The 20,604-nt window shown below is 46.6% G+C and overlaps 2 protein-coding genes across 2 annotated transcripts in view; one reads left to right on the forward strand and one right to left on the reverse strand.

The window, feature by feature from the left end:
• Nucleotides 1-5,729, forward strand: part of GGH (gamma-glutamyl hydrolase) — a 161,202-nt gene extending 155,473 nt beyond the window's left edge. The window contains exon 9 of the mRNA XM_085605539.1: nt 2,235-5,729. Coding sequence (XP_085461665.1) covers nt 2,235-2,356 — 122 coding nt within the window. The 3' untranslated portion in view covers nt 2,357-5,729. The remainder of the gene's footprint in view (nt 1-2,234) is intronic.
• LOC146831274 (uncharacterized) overlaps nt 1-20,604 on the reverse strand; it is a 210,733-nt gene that overhangs the window by 107,704 nt on the left and 82,425 nt on the right. The window lies entirely within an intron of this gene.

A 20,604-nucleotide genomic window follows, 5' to 3' on the forward strand; every position in this document is an offset into this window, starting at 1 on the left:
CTTTCGTCAGCATTTGACAGTGTCAAACATGATCACCTAATTGACCTCCTAGAACACAGGATGGGGCTGTCTGGGCCGGTTTTAAGCTGGTTCTCTTCATTCCTTCAGAACAGATCCCAATGTTTCAAGGTGGACCAATCCTTCACCCTCCCTGCACCAGTCACCTTGGGTGTTCCACAAGGTTCAGTATTGTCCCCCTTGCTCTTTAACCTGTTCATGGAGCCTCTGACGGAAATTTTAAATTCATCCAGCATTCACTATCATATGTATGCGGATGATACCCAACTATACCTGAAGATCACCTCCCCTGAAAACATCTAGTCCCTCAACTCAGTCCTGCTGGAAACACAAAGCTGGGGGGCACATGCAATCACCTGAAGCTTAATGCTCTTAAAACGGAATTCCTACTGATCTCACCCCACAACCAATCCCTCGTCATGGAACAATGGTTGAATCAGCTGATTGCTCTTAACTGCAGTCCATACCTCGTGGACTCGGCATCATCTCTGGGTATCATTTTAGACAAAAGCCTGAACATGCAGAAGCACATCTGTTCCCTCACCAAAGGAGCAAACTTTCAACACAGTTTACTTAGGAAACTCCAGCTCTTCCTCCCTGCTCATGACTTCAAGGTTGCAGTACAAGCATTAGTGATCTCAAAGCTTGATTATGGTAGTGCAACACAATGTGGCCAGCCTAGTGTGAGGACGGCTCCTCTTATCGCTACCCTCAATTCCGCTGCTAGGTTTTTAACTGGTACAAAGAAATACCACCACATCTCTCCGGACTTGCGGGAACTGAATTGGCTTCCTTATGAAGCTCGGATACAGTTAAAAATTGCATGCATGGCTCACAAAGCCATCCACTTCAAGACTCCGCTGTACTTTACGCAGAGACTGAAACTCTCTTGTGGTTCTAGAGCCTCCTGAAGCGCCAGCACCCTTTTGCTTAAACCTCAAAAATTCAAGCAAAAAAGGACCTGTAACCGAGCCTTCTCGGGGATGGTTTCGAGGGTCTGGAACTCCCTTCCCCCGAAGTCAGGGTGAACCCTTCTACTGTCTTCTTCAAAAAAGAGGTCAAAGGGCTCCTGATGAAGAAATTTCTGCCTTAGCATGGCTCCTGCTTTGGATTCTGGGTCCATACCCGTTGTCTTTGGCTCAGCCACCTGGTTTACGATTAGGTCGGACAATTCTAGACTGTGATTTTGCCCGTTGGTGTGTCTACTTTTCCCTCACAAGATTGTTTGATAATTTTAGACTTTGATTCTGTCGATTTATCTATTCTGGTTTGTATGTTTATACCCTTTGTTGCATAATCTGTAATATACCCTTATGATGCATGATTTGTAAAGCGCTCTGATACCCGCGGTGGACATGTTCGCGCTATATAAAACTTTCTAAATAAATAAATACTCTCACATTTGGATCAGTGCCAAGAAACCGTAGGGTATAGATCATTCTACAAATGATGTTAGCATGTTATACATAGAGGGTAGCAATGGCAGATCCAATTTTGGACTCCCATAATTATCACAATATGTAATAGGTGAGGACTTCGGCCAAATGGTAGACATAGGAACAAACGAGTCTTGACTACATGCAGTATGGCGAATTCTGGTTTTGGAAGCATGACCGGCTCTGCTTAGAATGCAGACCCCTTGAAGCGTTGCAACATCAGGATTTGATGGGATATCCATTGGAAGATGAGAGAGGGACTTCCTCTTAATGAACTGCGACAAGTTGTTAAAATGTCTGTGATGTCATTTAACAAAAGCTATTAACCAGTTAGGAGCATGCATATCTTTTCTGATTTCACTACTATTCTTGGTCCACCACAGGCTTTTACAATTTTAAAATCCTTTGCTCTTGATTACCTGAATCAACAATAACCAATAGTTAGTGCCATTTCTTTCCTTCTTGGGCATATCTCTATGATGATGTAGTTTCAGGCACTAAATTAAGCATTGTGGTTAATTGTTCCCTAAGTATCATATAGATCAACCTTGGCAAGCCAGATGGGATCCAATTGCCAAAAACGCTTAAAGACATAATCTTTTTCAGAGTGAGTCAGAAGAATGGATTCTATACACACTTGTAATAGGACAATGGATGCAATTAAGAGTCTCCAATCCTCCTCGCACTAATCTATGTAGGTGCTGTGGTGCCAAGAAGTTGAATCTTGTAAATGATTTTCGATACACAAGCATTAAAAATGTATATTCTCTTCTTTTATAGCCAGGAAAAATTATCACCATTTTGTGGAGAAAGAGGAAGAAATGAAAGCATTGATACAGAACTACAATCCAGTTTACACTGCAAACTTTTCAGTGTTCGACCAAATCTATTTTTTTGATTGAATATGCATTCAGTGGTAGATTGTGATATGTACTTTGGCTCTCTCCAGCTCAGTTTGTCTATACTTCCTGTGTCATAATTGAAAAACTTGCACGAATTGTGACAGAAGATCAAGGTGTGCAGCGACTATCTTAAAAACTTTGAATTGGATTTTGTTTAGTTTAATATGTATATGATGTGTTAATACCAATTTGGAGCTGGCTTCAGTCATTGGTTATTGATATAAATCTACTTCAGGGTTCCTAATCTTTGTTCTTGAGCCTGGAGACATACACTTATTTCTGGCGTGAGCTTGTTCCTGCAATTAATATTTTATGATTTACTGTGCCACGATCTTTGATTATTGTGTAATGCCACTATTAGTCTATACTAATATACTTAATTGCAGTCACGTGAAAAAGTATAGACTCTTCCTTATGTGAATGAGCATAAATGTGTACATATTTACTGCCCTGTGTGTAGCACTGGGCCACTGTTGCCATTGAAAGATTCTGGTAACATAATGCACTATGATTGAGACCAAAGGCAGCTAGTTTATTAAAGAGGTCATCTAGTGAAAATAAAAAAAGTTCGCTTTACCCAGTCTTTAATCCCCAATATTATGGGCTGGCGAATGTCGCTTTGATGACGCCCAGTTGGGTTTGAAACCCTCTAGATCATTTCCTTTTGCTTGAAAATCAAAACTTCATGGAAAAGTCATGCATGTTAGGTTTAATTTTTGAAAATATCAATACCTGTGGAAGAGTGTCGGGAAACAGTTAGCCTCAACTGAATCAGAACTCTGTAAGCTAAATTTTACACAAACATATGTTTCAAAAATTCTAGTAAAGGTAACTTAAAATACAAGTTGGGTGTGGGGAGATTAATAAACCCAGCAGTATTTAACTGTTACAATGTTGTTGTAATTTGAAGACAGTTGTCCTTTTGTAAATGTTTCACACACCAGCCTGACTGCATATTAATGTGAAACATCTATTCAACTTTATTGCCAAACACACTGAGATTATGATGCATAAGACTCTTCAATGAAATTAGCATACAACATGAAAAGCTATATTGCCTATCCTTTTTGTTGTGAGTTGTCACTGAGAGCAGTCTGTTTCTCAACAATACCAACATTTGTTAAGAAATGGGGACCAACGCAGATGGATCCACATTAATGCAAATGTATTCTGTTTTTGTGTACTAAAGGGGATTGCTTGAGGATTCTGTGTTCACATCACCTGAACTGTAACTTGAGGAGGTCTTGCTGCTGGTTAGCTCAGTGGTTGTCAGATGATGTTAGTCATGGTTTTTGAGGAGTAAATACAAATGTAGTATTGTTCACCTATGCAGCACCTTATGGAATGAGAGTTTAAAGTATAAAGTGAAGATGTACTCAGAGCTTTCCCTGTGTATTCTCTATTTTACTTTAGTTCTGTTGTTGTTACTGTTTTGTATTTCTTTTTGAACTGTCTCTTTCATAACTTTACCAAAAGTGAGTAACGTCTCATCTGTAGCCAGTGATCCATAGAAACCCAATCACTTTGAATAATACAATTTGGGAAGTAAGAGGACCATTTTCGATCAATGGCTGGACTGGGGACTATGGTACAGAAATAAGACCCATCATCTATTGTAGTTATTGACATCCTCTGTGTGTTCTGTAGGCATATTGCACCACCTCCTATAACCCTTTGGATCAATCTTAAGGATGCCATGTTAGCCCCTTATATTCAGTATACATCAGATGAATAGAATAAAAGTTATAGGAAAAGAGTATTTTAAACTAAAAATGCAACGTAAATGGTCCATGAATAGCAAATTTCTTTCTAATGTCAAAGTCTGTAAAATTCCCTTATTCCAATGCCAATTTCATTTGAACTGCATACAGTTACAATTAGTGGTGTAGTTGGGTCCAGGGTTAAAAATGTTTTTATATTGCTAAAGCATAGCACAGGCTTTAGACCAACCCAGTACAATTTATTGTCCACAAACTACTGGACATTTACTAACCGGTTGTTTAAAATATCCAATTCAGATAACATTTTATCGGTCAGAGCTGAAACAGGGCCACCCAGTGGGTGACAGAAAAGGCCGCAAAATCCTTACATTCAGTGTTCTGATTTGCATGGACGTTAGCACTTATTTTCTGTATTATTTCATGTTACATGATCCCTTTACATTGTAGGTATTTTCCAAGTCACAATACAATGTTAATAGTTGTTCACATGCACAGTAAATAATGGCATTACTTTTAGCTCCGTTAATGTAATTTTTTTTTACTGTTTATTTATTCTACATTGTTAGCTCAATGGTGTTTCAGCAAGACACAGTAAACTTAGACATTTAGTTGTTGTGTTACTTGGATTCAGTGTGTGTCTGTTTGACAAAAGCCATCAATGTTGCCAGTAGTTGAGAACAATCAATTGTGATCAATCCGTGATGTGTCCATTAAAAAGTGCTGAATTTGAAGAAATTGGAAGAAGTAGACATGTCCTGGCTGTTTTACATTTTTAGATTTTTTCTACCAGATGTGAAGGTTTCTTTGGAGTATTAAGAAATAGTCCTCATTTAAATTCATTTGCAAGAAAATTCAGTTTGGTGGCCAGTACAGACAGCCTGCACAACTGAAGGAGACACACCTGGGAGAATAGCGCTGCCCTTCACATCTCAAGCTCACATTTGAATTTCCAGCCTGATCATGGTTGACCACCCAGTTGTGCACACTCCGTTTCCATCACAGTGGCCTAAACACACTTGGTTTTGATGCCATTTGATGTGATACAACATAGCGGGGTGTATGAGGTTCACAATGAGAACCTTCTCATCCTGCCTGGGCGGTGTGATCGAGTTGCAGTGTTCACACAGCAGTGAAGGACTGTGAACCGTAGACGAGTGGCGTGTGTGGCTTGCTTTTACACTGCTACATGCCAAGAAAAGTGTGTCGACACCTTTAACACAGGCGAGTAGTATTTGAAGTACATTAAGTTAAAGAAACGTCATCTTTAGGGAATGCAACATTCCAGCTGTGTCACTAACCAAAGTGTCTTTCCAATAAGTGAAAACACTTGACTATGTGCGATGACTTGAAACTCCCGCCTTTCGGTCTCACTCACATGTGAGCTGCATAGAGGGGCCTCGCTGTCCAGTGTACGTTCTTCTGTGTAACTGTGTGTGCTGCATTGTAACTGATGTGTTTTACCAGCTGTAACTTCCGGACGCTCATGGAAACCCTGCTGGGACCACACGAAACATGCGTCTTAGTACGCGATGCCTTTTCTTGCTGTACTTTTCTGTATAAACGACTACAATTTTAGTTGTTTTGCATTGATATGATGATTTGTCTATGATGTGAATGCACAGCGATATTTTATTAAAGATTGTCAAAATGATGGTGACCATTTCCTTGCTGATTTATTTCTCTGTGCACACTGTTTTATTTCCGGCAGTATCATTCAATGATTTATTTTTCAAAGCTTATAGATTAATGAATCTACATAGTGGTTCTATCTAAAAGTGCATGGTAAATGATATTGGAACATTCTTCGACCATATTTTTGCTATAGACAAGGTGAATTTCATACACTGTATTAACCCTGGGCGTAGTACTACGCTACGCTCGCGGAGCGTGCGTCGTTTCCGCTACTACCCACTACGCAAATTGCACGTAGCACAGTGCAAAAACGCATAGCGGGCATTTTTTGCTTGCTCGCGGTCCTCAACGTCAAGTTGGTGACCGCGAGCGAGCAAAATCAACATCCCGGCGAGACTTTTTCCTCGTTCGCAATCAGCAACATCAAGTTGCCGGACGCGAGCGTGGAAAATAAACCTCCCGGCAAGATTCTCAATTCGGGGAGGTCAGGTTTCTCATTGCGAGTGGTCATGTATGCTCGCGACAGCTCGCGATGAGAAACTACCAGTCCGCGTTGAGAAAGCTGCCGCTCGAGTACAAATCTACTAGAGCGGCAGAAAACGACCGCTTGCACTGTGCAAAATGCCGTTTACAATGATTGCACAGTGCGGACAAGCATCTGGCACTGTGCAATCAGTGCGAACAGCATTTCCCTACCGCACTACACAGTTCGCGTAGCTACGCGTAGTGCGAAGCGCACTTCGCGTAGCTATGTGTAGCGCTCCTACGCAAAATATGCCCAGGGTTACACTGTATACCGTAATTAAAGTGGGAAAACTATCTATTAAAGTTCAGAAGAAAAACATGGTTTTTTGGCCATATAGGCGGGTTAGAAGCCGAATTTCTAGTACAATTTACCGATGTATGTATGTATTTTTAAAATTTTATTTTGATGTTTAGCGCGTGAACGCCACCTGTGACGCCATAGTGGTTTTATATACATCCTGAAATATATATACAAGGTATAGCATTTCAGTGATAATTATATAACTCGAGTGTCCAACGTAGACCCATGATGGCTTAGTTGATATCAGAGTTTCAGAATAACCACTGGCTTCCTAAATTAGCTCACTTTGGATTAATGTAATATGCATTTATTTGAATCAGATATGAAAATCTGTAATTGAACCAGTCCTCTTCCGCCTATGTTGAACACCCTTGGTATAGCTCAGACTCAGCTGGCAAGCAGCAGAGAACGGTGCATTGAAGTAGCAAGTGCTTCAATAGTGGGTACAACGGAATGACAACACAGGGCATAATTTGGGAGGTGTGCCTCTTGGTCTACGACTTTGGGCTTGAGGACCATTGATGGATGTGGTGCCCCTTGAACATTTGAATTTTAAGTTGTTTTCCGAATTATAGAAGCTATGGGACAAGCTTGATGTGACTTTAAATGGTGCTGCAATGCCATGGCCTTTTGAGATGGTATGTTATTGTGCCCGATAAACTAGCGCATTGGTCGTTATTGGATTGCATATGATGCAGTAGTTCCTAAAGATGCTATATAGTTTAGGGTCGTCAAGAATAAATCCATTATGGAGGCGGTTGATTGGGTTGAAGGTCATTACTACTTGGATGAGGGCCAAACCTTGGGCTACAGTTCTAAAGTCAGTTTCAGGTAGGTAGGATTTTGTTTTCCATACAAGTGGAAGCTTGTAAAACGCTGTCTTGGTCTTCTTGTAGATGTGTATTGTGAAAGCTAGATTAATGTCTGTGATGAAATTGAGGGAATTTGGCGTGGTCGGTGTTCTGGTGAGTGAAGTCCTCCAGCTACATGTTTGGTAGCCAGTGCTTTATTTGGAACAAAATAAGTGCAGCTACTCATTAAATTGAGCTAGGGGCGTGGCAGTGGGCGGGATCAGAAGCGGGTTGAGACATGATACAAAAACATTTCTGTTGAGTATTCATTTTGTCCTTGATAGTTGTCTCAAACTTTTCATATGTGCAAAGAAGGGCATTTACACCAGTTGCAGGACATACCAAAACATGTGAGAAATGTATGAAAATAAACAAAATGTGCTAATTCGTTACACAAAATGAATGACAAACACCATATGTTAATATTTCCTTGTTTCACAATATTTGCAGCTTCTTAATGTCATACTGTTCCTACTTACTTACATTTGGCGCAATCCTTTTATATTCAAGAGTGCACACACATACTCTAAAAAAAAAAAGTATTCCACGCATTTCTTTTCAAATACCTCCTGAGTGTCCCGATTCTCTTCCGCTCTGATTTCATTTCTCTCTCACACACAAACAAGCAGACAAACACTCTCTCTCAATCTTTACATCTCAAATCTCTCGATCCCTCCCCCTCACTTCTCTCCCATTTGTATCTAACTCCGTCCCACTCTCTTTACCCCAATTGTATCCTATCATTCCCTACCATCGCTCTCTCTGTTTCTCTGTGCCTCTCTTACTCTTTCCATAGCTGTCTCAATTGCTTCCCCATCACTATCTGCGCTTACCCCTTCTGTCTATTGTTTTCCCCATTAAACACTTCTCGTCTATTATCTCTGTCCCTTCACTCTTCACCTTCTCTCACCCCATTATCCGTCTTCTCCCCTCAGCAGAAGGCCTCACGGACAGTAAGCTTTCAGTGGCAGACAGTGAGCACTGCTGGGTTGTGAACATGTGCAGAGTCCAGCAGGGTAGAGGTCAGAGGCAGAACAATACTGGCCTCTGATGGGAAGGTCAGTATACCGCCTCTCACCTCACCTGGGCACGAGGGAGTCCGCCTAGGTAATCTCCATCACCTCATCCCCGCACATCATGGACTCAATGTCACAGCAGGCAGTCGGAGTGGCGGTTGATTTGCAGGGGCAAGAGAGTCAGAGGAAAGACAGCCAGACCCCAGTGAGAGGCCAAGGGGTGAAAATGGCCCTTGTTACCTGGGTTCTTAAGTGGCCACTCCCGAGCAGGCTCCCCCCCCCACCCGCCCCCCAACTCATTCAGTCTGCACACATTAGTGTGCCCCTGGTAGAAAATGTCCCATACACTATCGTGTAGACGTCCCAGCATGGAGGCTCGGCAGGGGGCTGTTGAGGACAATGAGAGCTTTCATCTGGGTGGGGAGGAAGCAGAGGCCCACTTGACGCAGCAGCAGGCCGCCGTTCAGGCCCCATCGTGCTGCTTGCCACAGATGAATGACACAGACAAACGGCAAAACGGCAAACATGCTAATAAAAAAATAGGAAGAACGCTGGCCCTCGGCACCGACCCAGTGCCAACCTTGTCAATTCAACCCTGAGTACCGGTACTCTCCTTGGCAGTGGGGAAGTGCCGGTACTCAGGTTGGTAAAAATAAGAAGTGCCAGTACTCCGTACCGGTGAGTACCAGCCCATTTAAAGCACTGTTCATAGCCAACCCCGGAATTCAGCTTGTTTGTTTCTTTTGGCAACAAATATGAATTATGTTGTTCTTCCAACTGAATTTAAGGTAAGAGGTTAACATCCATGTTTTAATGGCAGAGAGACACACATTACAAGATTCACCGAATCAGATCTGCGAATCCATGGGAATTTCTGCAAATGTTTTGAAAATGCATGATTTTGGGCCATGTAGGGAAATGCTGGATACAACTGAAGAAGTCAAAGTTCAACTATTCAGGATCAAATACTGCACACTGAGCACTGTGGATCCAAAAGCTGATGCAGGGCTTGGTCATAAGCCGAACAGTTGGGTTTGTGGCACAGAGGGTGGTGCAGTCCCTTGCTGGAGGCCACACTCTGCACCCCCTGCACATGGCTGAAGTCCACGCACAGCTGGTTCAGTGACACGGGGACCGGCATAGTGCCTGAACTGGTGACTCCTCAGCACAGTAAAAGGCAGTGCAGAGTTGGTTGGTGACCTATGGGGCTGGCCTGGCTAGCACTCAAAACGTGATCATGTGAAACCCATGGTGTTGGGTGCAAAGACTGGCCACAAGCCAGCCCCTTTGCTCAGGGTACATTGCAGAGCTGAAGGCTATGTGCAGCTTGTGTGAAAGCATGAAGCTGGCATAAGGCCTGCCTTCAATCCATCCCTACACTCATATACAGATGTGCAGGCCGAAAAAAAAGGGAACACACAGGCTTTCTGTGAAAACAGTAGCCATGCACACAAGGACCTGGTTGCACGATGTATTGGCTACTGGCAGCATTAAGTAGTGGTCTCACAACAAACCAGGAGCCCCAGCTGCTTACAGCAAAAGAAGAGGGCAGTAGAGTTGGTTTCACTGTGTACTGGATGCAGTGTCTGCTGCAGCTCAGACCCTGCAGCCAGCCCTACTAAGATCGTGCGCAGCAGAGGTTGACTGCACTGGAGGTCAGATGCTGGGCCTGGCTGCAAGGAATGTAATTCATTCAAATTCTATTACGTATAAGGCCGAACACCATGAGCATTTGGGGTTGGACATATGGCTGGTATAACACAGGGCCTGGAAGTGAAAGCCAGGCCCAGTGGCCATATCCCTTCTACGAGGTTAAACACAATGGGAACTGGTTACACTTCAAGTTGTGCTGAGGGCCTGGCCATAAGTGTCAGTTTGACATATAATGAAGCAGGGAGTTTTAAACCTCAATCGCTTGATAATGTCATCACACAGAATCCCCCACTGGTCGTATGGACCTTTGCTAGTCAACTAGAAGCTTTGAGGGAGAGGTAGCATTCATAGTTGATTTGCCTTTAAATGAAACCAATACATTTCCAAAATAACAACAGAGAGGATGGTATGCATCATAAAGGTTTATTTTAGAATTATTAGTTCATCACAATCAACAAAATTGGCATTGATTAATGAAATATATAATTATAGGAAAAATCTCAAGGCGCTAAAGCACTCTAAATGTAAGTATTATGAAGCAAATTATGCAAATATCCAGATGGAGTGTCCCATAAAGAAACTAGCTCTAATGACATTAAGAAATAAAAGTGAGAAGTTTATTCCTAAAGGGGGAAAGAACCTCAGTAGAAGCTCAGAACAGACGGAAGAGTGTTTAGCATGAAGCTTCACACTCTTGAAAGTCAAAAATGTAGAGAGATCTGCTCTCCCAAGCCAAGAAAGGTCTCTGCTCTAACTACTATGGAACATCTCTTAAAAACACAATAGCAGGTCCCAGAACATCCATATCGCGTTCAAAGTCCAGAGCCAATCCCATGATGCCATTTGCCTGAAGCCAGTTACCCCCTAAATTCCCATCCATACACAATCAGGTACACATCTGCTCATGCTTAAAAGTTACATCTTCCTGGTACCCCGGGTAGAGGAGAGTCCTTTTATCATCACTCCTCTGCATCTGCTGCCAACTTTTCGTCTTCAAACCCCATTATCAATCTATTACAAAATAATGTTTCTAGCTAAAAAGGGACTTGATAACGCCCCTGCAAAGAAAGGAATAAACAGTATACTAACGATTTCAAAATGTGCTTACACCATTATTTGTTTGAAGCTTTTGTTAGTCATAATTCCTCTTGTATCTGAATATAAAGTGTTATTCTAAGCAAAGAATAAATATTGTAAGGTGAACAGCGGCACAGCTTCTATGATTCTCTCACGGTAACCATATGAAGTGTATTTTTTTTTTTTTTTTTTTTTTTTTGAAAAAGTTTTTATTGAACAATAATTCGGTTACAAGTATGGGCCTACAACCACCCGGGCCGGCCGCTAGGTACATAGGGAAATATACACATATCAAGGCTGCAATCCGTTCCCAGGGCACTGCCCCGCAGTGGCTCAAGATAGTCCTCGAAGAACAGCAAGCGTCCGTCCAACAATAACAGAAACAAAAAAGAAAAACAATAAAAAACAAAAGGCGAGTTACGAGGGATATCAGTGCGGTTCAGGCTCCCCCCGGGAAACTCCAGTCAGAACATTTGAGCAATCCGCTAAAGAGAGGAGTACCGGGAGGCCGGGAACGGAGGGGGGGGGGGAAGGGGGTCAAGGGAGATGAACGTCCATATGTGGTTGTTACAAAAAGCGCTAGGAGCCGTCAAGGGTCAGGGGGACATGGCGATATCAGTGTCTACCAGGGGGGGCGTACAGATGCCTCCGCGATACGCATTCCATTGACCCCAAATTCTACCCCATGCCCCCGGCTTGCCACGGGCCACATACACTGTCCTCTCCCGAAACATACACCAGTCCATATTCTCCTTCCATACTGACACGGTGGGCGGCCGTTGAGCGCCCCAAAGTTGCGCTATATCCCTTTTGGCAATCATGTTCCCTAGGGCCGCCCATCGAGTCTGAGCCGCGTTGTAGTCATTGGGCTCCCACACATTCAGGACACAGCGACGCACCTCCGGCAGCAGCACAACCCCGGTGACCTGTCCCATAACCGTGTGGACCCGGCGCCAGTAGTCCGCCACCTCGCGACACTCCCAAAGGATATGAAGAAAGGTGGCGCTGAGCCCGCAGCCTCGTTTACAGAGTCCGTCGTCGGAGAATCCCATCGCGACCAAGCGCGGACCCGTAACATACACCCGGTGGAGAATCTTGAGCTGTACCAACCGGAGACGAGCCGGAATGGCAACCTCCTTGGGGGACGACAGTGCAGACTGCCAGTCTTCGTCGTCCAATTCAACCCCATCCCCAGTCCAAGCCTCCCGAAGGCGCACCAGGAGATCCGCCCGGTGATTAATCAATTTTTTATAAATTAAAGAAATAGTACTATCAGGGACATGTCCGTCAAGTACGCGGTCCTCGAGGGGCGAGGAAACAGGGATCTTGGTCCCCTCCCCGAAGACCGAGAGCAGGGCGTGTCGAACCTGGGCGTAGCGGAAGAACTCCCTGTCGGTCAGCTCGTATTCGGCCTGGAGCACCGCGAAAGTCTTGACCGCGCCCTTGTGCCACAGGTCTCCCACTTTGCTGATACCAATCGTGTCCCACTGGTCAAACCCCTTGGTGGTCCACAAGCTGCCCAGGCGGTCGGAGGCAAACAAGGGAGTAGCACATGTCATTCGCTCACTCCAGCCCGTGGCCGCAGTGGCAGCCCTCCAGGTCCGCACAGCAATCTTAGTAGGACCCGTAAGGGTCCGGTCAGCCAGGCGGGAATAAAGTGCCCTGTTGTAGTTCCCGCCGGGAAGCAGGAACTTGTCCATCTCATACGCCGGATTCAAGCCGGGCGCATACGTGGCGTGGTTAATGGCAGATAGCTGCGAGGCCCAATAGTACCTGCGAATGTCAGGAAGCGCGATGCCCCCGTCATACCAGGGGAGAGTGAGCTTGGCAAGAGCAATACGCGCCCGGCCGTTCCACACCAGTCTCCTCTGCAGGCTCTCCACCTCCCGAAAGTAGGCCACTGGGATAACGTCAAAGGAGTTCTGGAGTGCATAGAGGAACCTGGGAAGGGACATCATTTTAAACAGCGCGGCCCGACCCAGCGGGGACAGGGGCAGCCTGCACCACCGGGCCGTGTCCTCCCGCAGCCGCCGAAGTGGACGCAGAAGATTCTGCTCGTAGCGAGCCACCGGGTCCAGCGAAACGTATATCCCCAGGTACTTAAAGCCGCTCAGAGATATTTGAATCGGGAGCCGAGGCGGCAGGAGAGGAGGACCACCAGCGATGGGATAAACGCAGGATTTAGACCAATTGATCGTGAGACCCGAATTGTTCCCAAAGGAGGTCAGAACGTCAAAGAGGACGTTGAGTGACTGCCGCGGTGAGGTGAGGTACAGGAGAATGTCGTCCGCATACAGCGAGACCCGATCTTCAAAGCCCGGGCCCCACCGGATCCCTCTAAGCGAGGGCTCCCAACGGAGCCAGGCAGCGAGTGGCTCCAGGGCGAGAGCAAAAAGCAACGGGGACAACGGGCACCCCTGCCTCGTGCCCCTGCCAAGGGCAAAGGGCCGAGAGACCCGCCCATTCACCACCACTTGAGCCATGGGTCCCGTGTAAAGGAGCCTCACCCAGCCAATAAATCCCTCTCCAAAGCCGAATTTTTCCAAGACGGCCCAGAGGAATGGCCACTCAATAGTGTCAAATGCCATCGTGGCATCCAAAGAAACCAGCACGGCCGGTTCGGGGAGGAACTCCGCCCTGGCGAGGACCCCGTGCAGACGCCGCAAGTTAAGAGCGGTGTTGCGGTGCGGGATAAAGCCGCATTGGTCCGGATGAATAAGGTCGCACACTACACTCAACAATCGATTGGCCAGGACTTTCGCCAGGATTTTAGGCTCCGCATTGAGCAGTGAAATAGGCCGGTAAGAGGTACAGCGGTCACGAGGCTTGCCCTCCTTGGGAATAACGACTATAGTGGCCAAGCGCTGGTCGGCAGGAAGGGAACCCGCCGCAAGAGAGTCGCGGAACATGCGGCCGAGGAAGGGCGCAAGCTTATCAGGACGCAATTTGTATAGTTCAATGGGCAGCCCGTTAGGACCCATAGCCTTGCCCGAGCGAAGGGAACGAATCGCGGTCGCTATTTCATCCGACGATAAGGGGGCGTCCAACCGTGCCCGGTCCTCAACGGACAGGCCGGGCAGAGCAATATCTCTCAGTAGGAGGCGAGAGTCATCCTCGTCCCTGTCAGTCACCGGGGAGTACACCGCCCGGAGGTGATCAGCGAAGCATTCCACAATCTCATCCGGCTCAGTCACACACACACCATCCGCAGCACGCAACTCGGGGACCACACGATTCACTCTCTCTTTTTTGTCCAGCCACGCAATCAACTTACCCGCCCTGTCCCCCGCGTCATACAGTCGGCCCTGCCGCTCCCTATACATAGTTTTGGCCGCGTCAGTGACCAGGGACCTGTATTCGAACTGTTTCAGGCTAAGGGCATGTAGTCCGTCCGGAGTAACATTCGCCTCCAGGGCCGACTCCAGCCCCGAGATGTCAGTCTCCAGCTTCACCACCGCCTCGCTCCTAACCTTCTTGGCCACCACTATCTGGGCGAGGGCGTGTCCGCGTAGCACAGTTTTAAAGGCTTCCCAAAGGGACAACGCAGACGACACCGACCCCTCGTTTTCACTGAAGTATTGGTCCATGGCCTTAACCAGGCTGTCACGAGTCACAGGGTCCCGCAGGTACCAGGGGTTAATGGGAGCTATCCGACCTGCGGACCGCGACCCGGTGTCAAAGAGAAGCCACAGCGGAGAATGGTCGGAGATACCACGCGCCAGGTGTCTGACCTCTCGAATCCGACCAGTCTGCGCCGCAGGCATAAGAAAGTAGTCTAACCTGGAGAGACTCCCATGCGCCCCCGAATGAAAGGTGAACTGACACTGGGTCGGATGCAATAGTCTCCAACTATCCACCAAGCCGAAGGTCTCCAACATCCCACCCAGCCATGACTGGGCAGCGGGGAGGGTCCTTGGTGGGTGACGATCCAGTTCACCCGAAACCACAGAATTAAAGTCCCCGCCCATGAGCAGGAGGCCGTCCGGAAGGTCAAGCAGCATTCGACCCAAGTCAGTGAAGGTGGAGTTCTGGAGGCCCGTGGGGACGTAGACTGAAACCAGGGTAAGGGGCTGCCCCTCCCACCTCCCAGTCAAACACACATAGCGCCCCCTGTCATCCGAGACTATCCTCGTGATCTCCACCGGAAGGGAGGTTCGCAGGAGAATGCCCACCCCCCTGGAGCCAGTTGTGAAACCAGAATGGGCTACGAGGCGGTATCCCCCCCTGTTCATCGCATGGCAGACATTGCCGACCAAATGCGTCTCCTGGAGAAACACCACATCAGGAGTCAAACGACGCAAATATTGCAGTACAACACCCCGCTTAATACGGTCCCCCAACCCATTGACGTTCCATGACATAAGCCTCAACCCGTCTCCCCCCATCCCATCCAATAGCTCAAGAGGCCCCCAGCCCGCAGCACCGCTCCCAAATATGGATAAAAATCAATACCTCGCCTTGTAAACAAAAAACACACAACTAAACAACCCCTCTTCCCCCCCAACCCCACCCCAAGTCCAACGCCCCCCACCCTGCACCCCTGCGGGCCAAAGACCCCCCCCAACTTGCAGTGTGCCTGTCGCCCCATTAACCCCATTCTACAAAAAGACCCCGGAGGAGGAAAGGGACCCGTACCCGCCCGCACCCCTCACGGGTCCTGGTTAAGCACAGTATGCAAAAGAAGTAAGACCCAACTGTACAGTGCCAAGCCGCAAAAAGTAAGGACCAAAGGTCAGTCTAAGGGGACCCGTCACCTGCGGTGCCCCCAGAGGGCCCGGGCCGGCCACCCCCGTCCGGCAGCGAGTCCAGCCAGTCACTTGCGGCCACAGGAGAGTCAAAAAAGGCAGTCCGCTCTCCATGCTCCACTCGAAGTTTCGCCGGGTAGATCATTGAGTACTTCAGGCCTAGCTCGCGGAGACGGCGCTTCACCCCTTGGAATCCCATCCGCTGTTTCTGGACCAGTTGCGTGAAGTCCGGATAAAAATTGATGGTCGAGTTCTCGTAGCGGACCGGGCCACGGGTCCGTGAAGCCTGCAGAATAGCATCGCGGTCCCTGTAGTGGAACAGTTTAGCCACGATAGGCCTCGGGGGGGCCCCCGGCCGCGGCCGGCCGCCCGGAACTCGATGGGCCCGATCCACAGCGAAGAATTTGCTTAGGCCAACCGGGGACAGCTGTTGCAGGATAAGTTCCTCGACCACGAGGTCCACCGGGCGGCTGTCGGAGGACTCCGGTACCCCAATGATGCGGATATTGTTGCGTCGGGCCCGTCCCTCGAAGTCCTCAAGCCGCCGGGCCATATGGTCGTTGACCACTCTAATGTCCCCAAGCGCGGCCCGCAGATCCGACACCTCCGCACCCAGGGTGGAGGTCCGTGCATCAAGGGCCTGGACCTTCTCGTTGGTTTTAGAGAGGTCGGCCCGAATCAGGGTGACATCGATCGCGACAGTGTCGATCTTACGGGCCAGGGCCTCATATTGCGTCGCGATAGTTTCCCTGATGCCCTCGATGGCGCCCATAATGTCCTGCAGGGAAGGTTCCGCAGCGACGGTCGTGCCTCCCCCTGCAGCGTCCGGGGAGAGGCCAGCAGCGCCCGGGGACCTCCTGCCCTGGGTATAGCGGTCCATGTTGTTGCTCTGGACCGCTCCCCCGCGCAGTGAAGCCTTGGTCCTGCGCCCCTCCGGACCCCCTTTGCCCGCCATGTGAGCGCAGTCACTCAATGGGACCTCCGATCAAGGGGTGCGCGGGTGCCAGCAAAAGGACCACAAGCCGTCGGTGTAGGGGCCGGAGGCGTCAGACCCGCCAGTAGCAGATGAAAGCAAACCTCGGGCAGAGGCCCGGGAGGCACCTCGCCACCTTGAGCACGCACGCCAGCTGATCTCCTGAAGGCCAAAACCGAAACCGAAAGTGCTGAATCGGTAACTGGCACCGCGCTGAGGCCGCTGTTGTTCAATTGCAGCCCGGCCCCACGGGTCACCTTCACCCCGGCCACCTCCGTCGGGTGGGTCCCAAAAGTTTCGGCGACGATAACTCAGGATTCCCAGGTCCGATTAGAGTTTTGAAAAGAGATATATGATCAGCTGGTCTTCATCTCCCAGATTCCATACACCAAATCAGGATAGTCTCAGGATATATTCCGAGGAGCAGAAAGGGTCCGGGGAGCCCTGTCATGAAGTGTATTTTTAAACACCTGATTAAGGAGAAAGCCTGACTTTGCTGTATTCTCAAATATTTGATGCACAAGATGATTACACTAACGACTAACCACCGAGTACACTTGTCTCTAATTATTGCTTTCTACTGAGTCTTGGGAATAACGGCAAAATCGAGGTTTCTCAAAAATGCTGGGAGGATTCACTTTATGGATCTTAAGTGAATGTTTTCAGTCATTGTGTTGCTGAAGTGTCCCGCTTCCGTTTGTTGCCTTTTGTTCCTAGAGTCTGAAATCAGCCACTAGAAGGACCAACTCTTTCTTGAGCTACACAGAAGTGGGTTCTTCTTACAGGCTAAAATCTTAATTTCCTTCGAGGAGAGGGTAGTTTTGCTATAAATGTAATGCATACATTTAAAGTCCTCAATTGAGCATGAAACTATTCGCTAACTGTACCAAATCACTGTGTGGCAGGATGTTCTCATGCTTCCCACCAATATCTAAAATAACTTGATTAAAAGAGCTAGATGTTATTGCGCAACCACATTTGTTTTACAATTAGGCTTTGAAAATCTATACCTCGACCTGTTGTTAAGTTCCAATGCATTCAAGACGTAGCACCGGAATTTATACTCGGGTTACCAAAACTAAGATTACCTTATTTACCAACGTAGATCATGGGCATGACATCTCACTTGACAAAGAATGTTCATACTTTTTGATAATCAAGGACTTGGTAGAAAAATTTAGCGCAGAATTTCAGTTTATTTTTTACAGTCCAAAAATGTGATTGAGAAAACAATCTAACACTTAGCAGCGGACAAAACACAAATGCTTGAAAAGTTTGAGCATACCTTGTTAAATGCAACCAAATACACCATTGATTGTTCATGATATAATTTACAAGCAAGCTTATTCAGTTTGGCATTCGACATATATTAAGGATACTACTTCTTTCCCTCACCCAGATATCGGAGTTCTAAAGAGCACAGACCATAATCTTTACATCTTAGAATTTTTGTTGAGAACATGTTTAGAACACTGCATTATTTCCAGAGATAGCCTAACTAAATAGTTATGTTCACCTTCTTTTAGTTTGCTTCTATCCATATACCACAGTTTCTGAGAGATGTTTCCCAAAATCTCACGGATTGTGTTATCTCTGTTTTATTTTTAAGACCGTTATTTGCACTTACTTATCTTAACAATCGGCTGCTGTGCTCCCTTAAAGATTTGTTTTAAGGAAAATCATATCACCTGCATAAAGCAGTGTGACGTAAGAGTGGCCAATAATTCTATGCCTCAGTGTACATTTTGTTTCTTATGAAAAGACAGGAAGGAAACAAATGAAAGGAAAACGGTCCTTAATAGCAACACCCTTTAAACCGTGTTTGGAAGGCATTTCAGGCCACTACTGTCCTCTTAACTCCAGCATGTATCTGAAGGTAACTTTAACAGCAATTGAAAAGATATGTGGTCCACATGTTTAGTATGTACAGGACACACTCGAGCTGCTTTTCAGGTCCGGAGGCTGCTGGCTGCCACAGGAGGGAGCGGAGGAGGTGGGCCTCTCCAAGACACCACTGCATTAAGTATGGGCAGCATTCCCGCTGCGCGGGGTGCAATCAACCCATGCCCGGGCGGAGCCCAGGCCCGTCTTCGCACATCATCGTCTGTAAGAGGCCAGGCTGGGCCCCCCTTGTTGGCTCCTCCCCAATCCTCAGGTACTGTTTCTTTAACTTCTTTTTGCATGCGCTCTCCCACAAGAGAACCCCTCCTTTGGGGAAGAGGTTTGGTAAACAGACATCCCTGCTTTTCGGAACTATTCAAGCATGGTTGATTGTAATAAGTCTCATGTTCACGTAATCTATGCTGTTTAAATAGGATTTAACTCTATCTCGTCTGATCCTTTTTTTCCGAGGCAACAATGCCCTTTAAGGCTAATATGGACGGCGGAGGGGTAAAGCAATATAAAAATGCATTGGAATAAGCGGGGTCGGGAGAGCCAAATTGCAACCTTTATAGGTTGGAGACAGGGGACAATTACTGGCTACATTTTTGTATCAAGAGTCCTGTATATTTATATTCACGTTTTGACTCAGGGAACCAGGGAGAACTGTTATAATGACCACAACCAAAACCAACTAGCCCTCGGGCTACCTGCAAGTGTTAACACCTGGGAAGGGGCTAACACTTCTACCTATGAAGGACAATGGCTTTAGGCACAGGTAAAAGGGCTGATATTCCAACTAAATTTTCCACAATCATAATAACTAATTTCACTCTGGTAAAAGTGTGCTTAACAACTGAAAGTAATTTGAAGTCTATAATTATTGATGATTTTGTCTCCTTGGCCAATGTATTAGGAAATCACTCTCTGCCCTCACCAGAACTATTGTCTGACCATCCAAGTTGGTTTACCAAGCCCTGCTGAGAAGCTAATAAACGACTGTGCATGACCCTTAAACACAACACCAAGAGTTCAAGATGCCATTTTTAGGTGCAGGAGTGAATATAAACTGGAATTTAGGAAACAGGAAGTTAGCAATTAGAAAAGAAACTTGGGAGAAATTAGTTAGTTTCTGCATAACTAAAGATACTACGGGTATTTGTAAGATAGTAAATTCTAACAATTTTAGTAATGGTCTTTTAGATGGGCTCGGTGACGAGCATTAAAGCTGACATTTGGGTGGAACATTTTAGGTCAGTTTATCACCTTGGCTCTTAAGGGGAGCAGCCTTCACCAGACTTCTAGCCACACTTTCCTTTCAATATTAAATTAGAGCTTATGAAGGTTGTTACCGTTATTACAGGAAGTCCTTCATGCAAGGCACCAGGCCCATTGGGTTCCTATGGACTTATATAAACCAAATATAGAGTTCTGGGAACTCGTTATTACAAATGTTCTAAATTCAGCTGTAAGCAAAAAATTACCAAGTTCTGGTCACACAGCAGTTATTGTCCCCGTGTTCAAAAAAGGAAATGGGCAAGACCCTCATTGTTTTAGGCCTATGTCTCTGTTAGATTCTGTTTTAAAAGTAGTTGGATGTGTAATTGTATACAGAATAGTGACTTGGGTGGAAGAACCCAAGGTCTTATCTGTGGCCCAATGTGGTTTTAGAGAAGGACTTGGTACCCAGGAGCAGTGCTTAAATCTATATCTGTTTGTTTGTAAATACACACTAGTGACAAAGGGCTCATTATCTCTCTCCTTTATGGACCTCAGTATTGCTTTTGACCGAGTAAACCAATAAAAGTCTGGGACATACTAGCTAGCATGGGCCTGAGAACAGACCCTGGTGGACTTCCTTCTGCCTGCATTC

This window comes from Triturus cristatus, chromosome 5_1, assembly GCF_964204655.1.
Source record: "Triturus cristatus chromosome 5_1, aTriCri1.1, whole genome shotgun sequence".
NCBI lineage: Eukaryota > Metazoa > Chordata > Amphibia > Caudata > Salamandridae > Triturus > Triturus cristatus.